This window comes from Setaria viridis, chromosome 1 (assembly GCF_005286985.2).
Source record: "Setaria viridis chromosome 1, Setaria_viridis_v4.0, whole genome shotgun sequence".
Classification (NCBI taxonomy): Eukaryota; Viridiplantae; Streptophyta; class Magnoliopsida; order Poales; family Poaceae; genus Setaria; species Setaria viridis.
The window spans coordinates 24,957,211-24,968,035 of record NC_048263.2 but is presented as its reverse complement, the minus strand read 5'-3'; the positions used below and the strand labels follow the sequence as shown (position 1 = coordinate 24,968,035).

The window sequence follows — 10,825 nt, the reverse complement described above, 5'->3', positions numbered from 1 at the left end:
CCTACATTCTTAATAACTATATAAAATTATAACTTGTGTATTACCAACAATATTAATCTTAAAGTTATCTAAATATATTAACAAATTAATTTTACTTTACCCTGTCAATATACACGACATCAACAGAGATCATTACTAAATATTAATAAATTTAACTAACCCTAATCACACCTACATTCCGAAAAACTATATAAAGTTATACACGACATGAACAAACATTATTACTAAATGTTATTAATTAAGGTTCGGGACCAGGAGGAGTGGAGGAGAAGACAGAGGAGGCGTGGAGGAGAAGACTTAGGAGATCTTTTTGTGCAATTGCTCAGTCAAACAGGGTGTTCCATGCAAAATGTTGCAAGTGGTGCGTAGGGGGGTGATAGTAAAACTGTTATGTTTCATTCGCATCTAACGGATGGGTTTCCATGATTCTATTAAGTACCCGGTTTGCACCAAATATTCCTGGGGATGGGGTGCAGCGTGAGAGGGAGTTGCTGGTAGGTGCTGTGGGCCGGGCCTTGAAAAAGAAGCACGTGGCCTTGGAAAACAAGCGTGGGGACTTGGAAAAAGAAGCGCGAGACCGAGATGCGCGAATCTAAAAAAATTGATGCCACCACTAAATGACCGTGGTTAGTAGCATTATTTTCACGACGGGATATCAATTTTCATGAGAGTTTGGAATAACGTTCACGTTAATGACAATTTTTCGTGATGGTTCATAAAGAACCTCCACGAAAATAATCGAAAATAATGGATTTTCATGAGGTATGTTCGTACCTCCCACGAATATATGCTTTAATGGTGGTTTGTGTGTCAGCCTTCACGAAAAAGACAATTTTAAAAAAAACCTTGAACCTCACAAAATCTCCATTCTGTGGTAGTGAGTGTCAGCATGTCTTTTTATGGAAACTAACTGATATGAACCCGCTAGGGTTGATTCCCGATCTTTCGATGGGAGGCGTCGGATAACTCGATTGGTCGATGGAGACGACGTTCACGGCCCGACTACAGCCTTCCAAGCTGCGCCTTAGCAACCGATACACCACCTCCAATGGCTGTCGCGATCTTGTGGAGCGCGTCACTCGGCCACTAGGGCACTCGTCCTGCAAGCAATCGAAGAACTAGCAAGAACAAGTATAACAAGTACTGAATTTACTAGATGAAGATGAAGGTTTCCAACTCAATCTCAATACGGTGGGGTTCCGAAGACAGCAAGACGGGCGGCTGATCCAGCACGCGCGCTTACAAGCAAGTAGCGAGAGCTAAACTTGATCTAAACAAAACTCAATCTGTTCGTGGCGGCTCTAATCCTTATTAATACCTAGGAGGACGACCAGGGGGGGTGTTGGGGTCGTGCTCCAACCCTAGGACATGTCCCTAATGGACCCAAGTTGATACACGGCCCATTGGGCCAAAATAAGACGACGTAGCACCTCTGGATAGAAAACCTCTCGGTAGTATTTCGATGATTGCGACCGCCTCAGAATAGATATAGACATGAGTCCAGATCCATATGAAAATAGACTTCATAAGAATTCCAAGGAGTACTTGAACGCCCAAAACGGAGTCCGGATGAGGTCGTGGAGGCCGTTGCAAGTTGGGGTAGAGCTGCAGTCCGAATCCAGCGCCAAAACGTGTTGGATTGGATCTCTTTCTTTTCCTTGGGCCAAAAGTGACGTGGTGGCCTGGTGGAGGACGTTGGGAATACTTGGACTTGGCCCCCAATCTATTTCTTTGGTCCTCCATACCTTCCATGTGTGTTTAACACTATTTTTGATCCATAACGTATTTCTGAAATTGACAACGAATACACATCATGGTGCAGCATCAATTCATCAAATGTGTCACATATAATTATGATAAAGAATTGTTTCACCTTGGAGTCAAAAGATGTCAATATGGTTGTATCCAAGCATGTGATGTCCTCATCATTCTCCCCTTCTTGGCTGCAAGTCGTCCTCGACTTGCTCCAATGGCATTCTAAGGTGCTTGTTTTGATGTTGGAGCACGGAGCGACGGCCATGCTGCATGGCCACAACCAGTAATGCTCCCCTTCTCTGGCCTTACCCTGTTGCATATGAGAAAAACTAGAAAAGCTTTGCAAGACATTATTAGTGTTAGTGCAGCCCTCTATTTGATCTTGGTATTGGTGCCCAAAAGGATATTTCATATTAGAGCAAAAATAAACTTTATGCACCAAATATTCTCCTTTGCTGTCGTATTTGCCAATTGGATGAAGCGAACAATGATTAAAGCTTGGCAAACTAGAATCAAATTTAAGTCTCTCTTTTAGACAACTTAGATTACACAGAACATCAAATTCAATATAACCCAAAGTATTTAAAGAGGATAGCAAATTCAGTTCATCTTGTACACAAGTAATAGGATGGAAAAGCTTTTCTTCAGCACATTTGTATGGTTCCAAACAAAAAGTATCACACTTATTCACTACTTGTGGCATAGGAGTAAAAGAATCATCAGCACACAAGTCCTCTTTATCACAAGGAACAACAAGTAATTCATTTTGTGACAAAGGAAAAACAGCAATGGGTTCCGCTATTTGTTTCTCTTCATTAGCATGGAGGGTGGACAAATTTTGGATATAATGGGTCACATCATTCTTGCAAGTATTTACATATAAAAGAATCTCATTTTCAGCATTGAGAGCAAGACAATACAATTGAGCAAGATGCATGTATGATTTGCTAATTAACAAACTTCGAATTTCAGAATTGAGCCCTCTCATGAACCTACTCATCACATCTTCCATGCATTCATCTAATCCACCATACATGATACAAATTTTAAAATCATGGAAGTATTGTTTCACAGTCCTACTACCTTGCCTCAAGTTGTCTAATTTAGCAAGCAAATAATCAGCATAATATTCAGGAATGAATGCATCTCTAAAAAAAATTAAAGTCTTCCCAAGATTCTAGAACTTTCTTACGCCTACAAATGTGTTTCCATTGTAGCAAGGCAAATTCAGTCAAAATATTAGAGGCAATATAAATCTTTTGTTTCTCGGATAGGTCATGCTCATCAAATTCATTATCTACTTTTATCTCCCAATCAATGTAAGCTTTAGGATCAAACTTACCATCATATAACGGCAAGTGTTGAATAACACCCTGAATATGAGAGTCTAGTTTCATCAGCTCCAAAATCTCCGTATCACCTGCCATGGTTAGTAGGAAACAAGAAACACAAAAATAATATGTATCCTCCTGTCAACTACTATGATATGTTGGTTGTAATTCTCTCAAACTCAACTTGTAAAAACAAGCCCTTACAAGTTCTTACCAAGCCAAACAGGAGGTGACGGCAACCAACAAGTCTACAACCGTGGAGTGAAGTGTATCGGTGCCGCAGCAACAAAAAACCTGTCAAGCTGTAGTCGAATATGTGGAGCTGTAGGTGGGCTTAAGCAAGGAAATATACTAGAACCACGTTAGTTGCAAGCAAATTGAACAAATGCTCAACGACGTTATTGTGCTGGTCCTAAGCTAGTACGTGCTAGAGACGCGAGCCTGGACACAAACGAAATCACTAAGCTGCAGCAAGGAAGAATCACAAGGAGAGGAAAAACAACAAAAGAGAAACCCTTCTCTTCTTCTTTCTTTCTTTCTTTCTGTTTTTCTTTTCTTTCTTTCTTTTTTTTTTCTTTTTTTTTAGGATCACAGAGCTCAAATTGTGCAACAAGAGATAACAAGCTAGCAATTAAATATTTCCTTAGGAAGGGTGATTCAGTAGCAAAGTCAAACAAGTGGCTGTTTTGCAAATCCAGCAGATACGCAAATCTCCAGGGTGATTGCGAAGTGCTTAAAAATAATTTGGGACCAAGGTCAGATCCTTTGGAAAGAGCACAAGTTAAGGTTTCCTAGCTGTATTTAAACTCCTTATTCGGACTCCTGACGAAGGAAATATGGTGCTTTTCTTCTCAAGATGAAACAGGACTCCAAATCGAATTCTATTTTGAACTTGTTGGATTTTCTTTTTGGAGATGGAAGTATGGACGTGGATGAAACCTCAAGGATGTGGTTTGGTTAATAGTGGTAAACAAAACAAAGGAATTTGGAAATCCAATCTGATTTGTGGAGAGAAACTAATAAACTCAAATCTGCGATAGTGACACAAACGTGACAAGAACTCGAAACTCTAAACGACTAGACGCTAAGACCAGCAACTTGACACGACGATGCAACCATTAATTCAATAAGCCCTAACTAAGCAGTAATAGTAAAAGGCTCAAAGGGTTTTTTTTGGATTATGGAGAACTAATCTACTAATTTTTTTTGGCCTTTTCTGGACTATAGGAAATTAAAAACAGCAAAGAACTAGAAGTCTCTCACCGATAAACCTTGCTCTGATTACCAACTGATATGAACCCGCTAGGGTTGATTCCCGATCTTTCGATGAGAGGCATGGGATAACTCGATTGGTCGATGGAGATGACGTTCACGGCCCGACTACAGCCTTCCAAGCTGCGCCTTAGCAACCGATACACCACCTCCAATGGCTGCCGCGATCTTGTGGAGCGCGTCACTCGGCCACTAGGGCACTCGTCCTGCAAGCAATCGAAGAACTAGCAAGGACAAGTATAACAAGTACTGAATTTACTAGATGAAGATGAAGGTTTCCAACTCAATCTCAATACGGTGGGGTTCCGAAGACAGCAAGACGGGCGGCTGATCCAGCACGCGCGCTTACAAGCAAGTAGCGAGAGCTAAACTTGATCTAAACAAAACCCAATCTGTTCGTGGCGGCTCTAATCCTTATTAATACCTAGGAGGATGACCAGGGGGGTGTTGGGGTCGTGCTCCAACCCTAGGACATGTCCCTAATGGACCCAAGTTGATACACGGCCCATTGGGCCAAAATAAGACGACGTAGCACCTCTGGACAGAAAACCTCTCGGTAGTATTTCGATGATTGCGACCGCCTCAGAATAGATATAGACATGAGTCCGGATCCATATGAAAATAGACTTCATAAGAATTCCAAGGAGTACTTGAACGCCCAAAACGGAGTCCGGATGAGGTCGTGGAGGCCGTTGCAAGTTGGGGTAGAGCTGCAGTCCGAATCCAGCGCCAAAACGTGTTGGATTGGATCTCTTTCTTTTCCTTGGGCCAAAAGTGACGTGGTGGTCTGGTGGAGGACGTTGGGAATACTTGGACTTAGCCCCCAATCTATTTCTTTGGTCCTCCATACCTTCCATGTGTGTTTAACACTGTTTTTGATCCATGTACGTATTTCTGAAATTGACAACGAATACACATCATGGTGCAGCATCAATTCATCAAATGTGTCACATATAATTATGATAAAGAATTGTTTCACCTCGGAGTCAAAAGATGCCAATATGGTTATATCCAAGCATGTGATGTCCTCATCACTAACTCCAACAAATAGAGTTCATTTTACCTCCGTACTAATGTGCTGCGCCCGAAGTGACTTGTTTCGTTCCTTTGGATAGAGGGAATAGTAGATAGGATCCTCCATGGTCAAATGGTTGTTATTCCTAGTGGTGGTATAGTAGCACTTTGAGGCCGGCAATGTGACCCGACAACCATTTAGATTTTGCTTGCGTAGGGATGAAAAAGAATAACGATCGAGCATGATCGGGAAAAAGGTTTCCCCAGACACTTTCAATTTCATAATTTTACCAAAAGCCGAAATTGGAGTTCAGAGAATAAATCATATTAATTAAGTTGCGGTGTCGGAAACGAAGCAATTCAATCAAGAACCTATTAATTTCATAGTCGGAAACCGATAATCGATATGTAACTATGAAACCAAACGTTCAATCAAGATTTTAAGAATCACGGGTGCAAAAAAAAAATAGTACCATGACTCCATACATGATAGCCTTGAAAAAGATTGACAAAACAACTAACCCAGAGTGTCAATCTCAGTGACACCAGCACTAAGTATTACTCCCTCGGTTCCAAATTATAGGTTGTTTTAGCTTTTTTAGTTCGTAGATATTATTATGTACCTAGACATACACTATATCAGATGCATAATAATATTTATGAATCTAGAAAGGTCGAAACGACCTATAATTTAGAAACGGATGGAGTAGTACTTGTATAAGAATCATTTGATATACAATCACAACAAAATGGAGGGCGGTGGGGGGGGGGTCCCATTTGTTGCTTCGTTTGTGCTTTGGGGATCTTCAGGGATGAAAATGTAAATGAAAATTTTGTACTCCCTCCGTTCCAAATTGTAGGTCGTTTTGGCTTTTCTAGATTCATAGATATTATTATGCATCTAGATATAGTGTATGTCTATATGCATAATAATATCTACTCCCTCCGTTCTTATTTATAAGGCGCATACGCATATTAAGATTCAAAGTTTCCAATCTTTGACAATAATTTAGTCAATTTTATTTTCTAATGTAAATTTGACATGGTTGGATTTGTAATTAAATGTACTCTCCAATGACTATAAGTTTATAACCACAAACAATATAAGATAAGATAAATAAATGATCAAAATTTATTTTAGCAGATAAAAAAGCCAAAACAACCTGCAATTTGGAATGGACGGAGTATCTTTTTCATAAAAGTAATATAGTCCGTTAGCCTGTTACCGTACAGGTTTAAGGACGAATCATTTACTTTGCTCTTTCAAAAACCAATCGCGTGCAACACCTCCCACAGATTGGAAACTAAAGAGGTATGGATCGACTAGAAGTCCAGAACTATGGAACCGATCGGCAAGAAAGCACGGAAGCGTCAACCGGCGGCAGCGCATGTACGAACCCTGGGATGGATGGTAATGGAAGCGGAGAAGGATCCGCAGAGAGCCGCCTCCCCAGATGCGACATGAGCGAGACGAGAGGAATGAGACGAGCAGTGGGCCAGGTTTTAAAAGTTTATAAACCATGGTGGAGCACTCGTGGGCTGTGTATCTTCTCACCAGTAACCCCGCCGCCATTTCGAGGGCCATTGGGCCGACTTATTTTGAGGTGGCCTCTCATCAATCAAAATCAACGACATGCATGCTATCGGTTTTAAATTCTTCATCTTAGCCCAGCCCATTGACCATCTCAAAACTCAAATGTGGTGGTACTAGCAAACGTTGAAAAAATTCCTTAGTACAAAGATGAGCTAGTATTGGTTAATCATCCAAAAAGTGGGAAAATAAAACTGAATCAGTTTCCTTTCTTGTTATACGGCAACCACCGGACTTTCTGTCCTTCCAATCATTCTCGGCTGTTAAGTTTGAGCTTTTAGTACTAACAAAAAGAGGTGATGTTTTTTAAAGGAAAAAATTGTTTTGTTAGCAACAAAAACTCATAGCTCTAGTGGTTAGGATGTCTGTGGGACGAGAAAAGGTTTGAGATTCAGCCTAAAACCCTATATTTTTGTTTCTGAGATGGATATTGAAATTTGAGTTAGGAAGATTCCATTTCAACTTTTCCACTGCCCCAGTTAGATCTATTTAAAACTGGTAAATCAGCCCTCGGATGAACTTATTACCCCAGTGATAACAGAGGTATTTTCAGTTAAAGAGAAGGTAGCTTTATTCACAGCATTTCAACATTTCAGCAGAGTCCATGTAAGGATATTACGGGCACTTTACAGACACAAGGCATGGACAGGTCGCCATGCTATTTCCACATATTACACGACAAAACATTACACAGGAACCCCCAGTAATTAGCAGGCACTGGATTGATCATTAAGTGGACGGTTTTGCCCTAACCTCCGAAGCCAGCCACTCCCACGCTGGGGATGGGAACTGCCTGCAAACCGAGGGGCTCAGGCAACAGGCACACACACTTTGACAATGTGCAGCTGTTACTGGACAGACAACACTTGCAGGTACTGGAGACTCATCACTAACTGCGAAGTTCTAAATGAGTGATTAGGGTATCTGAACTTTTTCTTTAATCTTCTGAAGTTCTGATGGTTGCCATGTTTGCAGTTGAAGGTGGGGGAGGCTGCTGACTAGCTGCGTTCATCAGTTATCCACAGCAGCAGCGGCAGCGTCGTTCGTCCATCAGCACAGCGCCACCGCGCCGTCCGAGGTCGCCTGCAGCATCATGTACATGCCGGCCTGGTCGTTCAGCTCCGGCGTGGCCGACGCCGCCGCTGCGGCCACCGGCTCGATCACCGATAGCCGCTCCAGTAGCGCGGTGAGCGCCTCCCGCATCCAGTCGTACCGGCAGAGCTGGTAGGCTTCGCCGGGCGAGACCTGTTTCAGAATTCAGATAACGATCGTTGGTCAGCATCAGTGTGCCACTTGCTTGTCAGGTGAGTTTCTGATGAGCTGTGTATGAGACGCAGAGCCGGCGCGCACTCTGACAGAGTGGCTACTCACCCATCGCCGGCTGTGGGTGTCCTGCTCCGGCCATGACTCGAGCTCCTCGGTGACCTCCATGGCGAAGATGTAGCCCTTGCAGGCTCCCCTTGGGCTGGTGCTGTTCTGGCTGCTCTTGCTCTTGAACACCCAGTGTCCCAATGCAGCTCTCTGGTGTTCAGCAACAACAAGCAGATGGAAATGATCATCAGTCATCTGAACATTGCAAGTTGCATGAGCATGACCCATAAGCATTTATCGGTTATTATGAAAAGGATTTCCTAGTTGAATCGAGGAACAGAACCATAATGGTATAAATGCACAAACCAAATGCAGGACTGAAGCGATGGGTGCAGGGGTCACTGTAGGGCATACAGGAAACACACCACATGCATAGTGGTTGGGAGCAATGCATGGACCGAGGATAAAAATAGCAGCATATTGACTCGGATCCGGGACGAAATCAATTCCCAACGACGAGTCGGCCAACGGACGAAGTACGCAAGAAATAGGGGGGGCGGACAATAATACACTTTACGCCGAGATCTTGTCAACTAGAAAATCACAATGATTTAGGGGATATCATCACCCCCCAACTCGTCGCGCGCTACTTACAATATTATAGTTTTGGTTGCAAACCACCAAGCAAGTGAGGTGATGCTGCTGCTACTGCTAAACTGCTAATGTCTGAAGTCTGAAGAGAAACTTCCCTGTCCCTTTCCCTGTCGTGCCTATGGAGCTGTCCGTGAGGCTGTGTGCTAGGGGCTAAATGACCTTGTCTGATTGGACCTTGGGGATGTTAACCTCACCCCAAATTACTACCATTGAAGAGCTTTCGAGGTGGCAAATCAACCGGGCAATAGCTCCAAATTGCGGCGTTAAATTACTGCGGGGATCGGAATTTCCCCCCGGAAACGACAGCAAATAGTGGCGTTGCCGCGAGCATCAGCCGCATACTTTTCGGGATTAAGACCGCATTTAATTTTGAAAACAACTTAGCCACGCACGTTCAAAAAAAAAACTGCAGGGGACGCTGTCGCTACTCGCTAGATAGGTCAGGATCATTTGTTTAATGGGACGCTAAAGGATTATAATCTACTGGCCGTGAGAACGTTGGAGTTCAGAGGCAGGAACTGCAAATAATGACACTGCATGACAGGTGAATTAGGGAAGGTGAATAAGGGGAGGCATTGGTGGCGTACGTTGATGACGCCCTTGACGCCGGCCTCCTCCATGGCCTCGCGAGACGCCGCCTGGTACACGTCCTCGTCGTCCTCCCACCCGCCCTGCCAAGAACAGAGCAAGTTGTGAGCGGCCGGGCGCCTTGGCCTGAAGCGAATCGATCAATGGTTGTGGGCGCTGGCTGCGGGCGGCGGCGGCCACGTACCTTGGGGAAGACCATGTCGGCCCGGTTAGGCGTGGAGATCATGAGCACCTCCACCTCCGCCGGGTCGCCGCCGGGGCTGCTGCACGGGTTGCCCTCGTCGCCCTTCTTCACCCGGTACGGCACGCACCTGACCGATGCCACCGATGCCAAAATGGTAATTCAGCGACAACAGAGCAAGAAAGAAATGATGGGCGCGCGAAACAGATCAAAGGACGAGTTCGTTGCATTCCCCCAGCATGTTGGAATTCAAATTCAGTGACAATCCTGAATAATCGTAGAAAGGCAGAGGCACTGACCCGGCGACGAGGCGGAACTCGTTGTCGTAGCGCTGCTTGAGGCGGCCCTTCCTCGCCGCCGCCACCGCGTCGGACGACATGGCCGCTGCGCAGTCGCAGGCAACGCCGGACATGTCAGAGATTGTTGGCGCACGCCAGAAAGCCCACGAGAAAGGGAGGACCAGAGCACGGCAGGAGAAGAAGAGGACAAAGGCCGCAGCGACAGGAAGGAAAGGGAGCCACCACTCACCTTTGCCTTATAAATAGCGAGCGATCAACAGGGACAGGACAAGCGGGGAGGAGGAAGGCGACGCTGTTGCCGGTGGCAGCAAGCCCGCGACGCGAGGCCGGGCGGGGGCGGGGGCGGGTGGTGATGGCGGCAATGACGCCACGATCTTATCCCCACCCGAGAAAAGGGAAAAGCCGCGAGGCGCAAGCTGCTGACGCGAGGGGGAAGAGACAAGGTGCACAGGGGGTGCGAGGCGATTGGCTGGCCAGGCTTGAAGAAGAGGAGGAGGGGCTGTGGCGATGCGCGCCTATAAATGGCGCGCTCCGGGTTCGCGCCCGATTTATGGGCGCCAGGAGGAGGCGGGGGGGGGGGGGGTCAGCGTGAGCCGGCTGCCTTCGCCGTCGCCGCTGTCATTGCCTTCGCCACCACCGACCGCCCGCGACCGTCTCCCAGCCCGACACCGTAAATGGGGCAGCCGAAATTGCGCACCGTTTTTCACCTTTTTTTGTTCTCTGTGTACAGATTCAGGTTTTATTTGGGAACACAATAATCCAGTTCAATCTTCACGTGTTGCCAAAAATCAAGAGAGAACTTACTCTTGTTCATTCTATAATATAAGGG

At 45.0% G+C, this 10,825-nt stretch overlaps 1 protein-coding gene across 2 annotated transcripts; it reads right to left on the bottom strand.

Moving 5' to 3' along the window:
* Positions 1 to 7,509: 7,509 nt before the first annotated feature.
* LOC117843921 (nudix hydrolase 12, mitochondrial) lies at positions 7,510 to 10,524 on the bottom strand. 2 transcript variants are annotated; one of them, XM_034724693.2, is made up of 6 exons: positions 10,226 to 10,524; positions 9,997 to 10,081; positions 9,701 to 9,827; positions 9,516 to 9,599; positions 8,335 to 8,484; positions 7,510 to 8,208 (listed from the first exon to the last, which is right to left on the bottom strand). In XM_034724693.2, exons 2-6 carry the CDS (start codon positions 10,074 to 10,076, stop codon positions 8,014 to 8,016), a joined length of 636 nt encoding a protein of 211 aa, XP_034580584.1. In that variant the 5' UTR covers positions 10,077 to 10,081; positions 10,226 to 10,524; the 3' UTR covers positions 7,510 to 8,013. The 2 variants fall into 2 exon arrangements, with proteins under 2 accessions (XP_034580584.1, XP_034580577.1); XM_034724686.2 differs by lacking the exon at positions 10,226 to 10,524 and having other exon boundaries at positions 9,997 to 10,207.
* Between the last annotated feature and the right edge of the window lie 301 nt (positions 10,525 to 10,825).

Coding starts and splice junctions, on each gene's coding strand:
- LOC117843921 (XM_034724686.2), bottom strand. CDS start 10,109: ATGTCCGGCGTTGCCTGCGACTGCGCAGCGGCCATGTCGTCCGACGCG. Junction 9,828..9,996: donor GAGTTCCGCCTCGTCGCCGG/GTCAGTGCCTCT, acceptor GGCATCGGTCAG/GTGCGTGCCGTACCGGGTGA. Junction 8,209..8,334: donor ACACCCACAGCCGGCGATGG/GTGAGTAGCCAC, acceptor ATTCTGAAACAG/GTCTCGCCCGGCGAAGCCTA.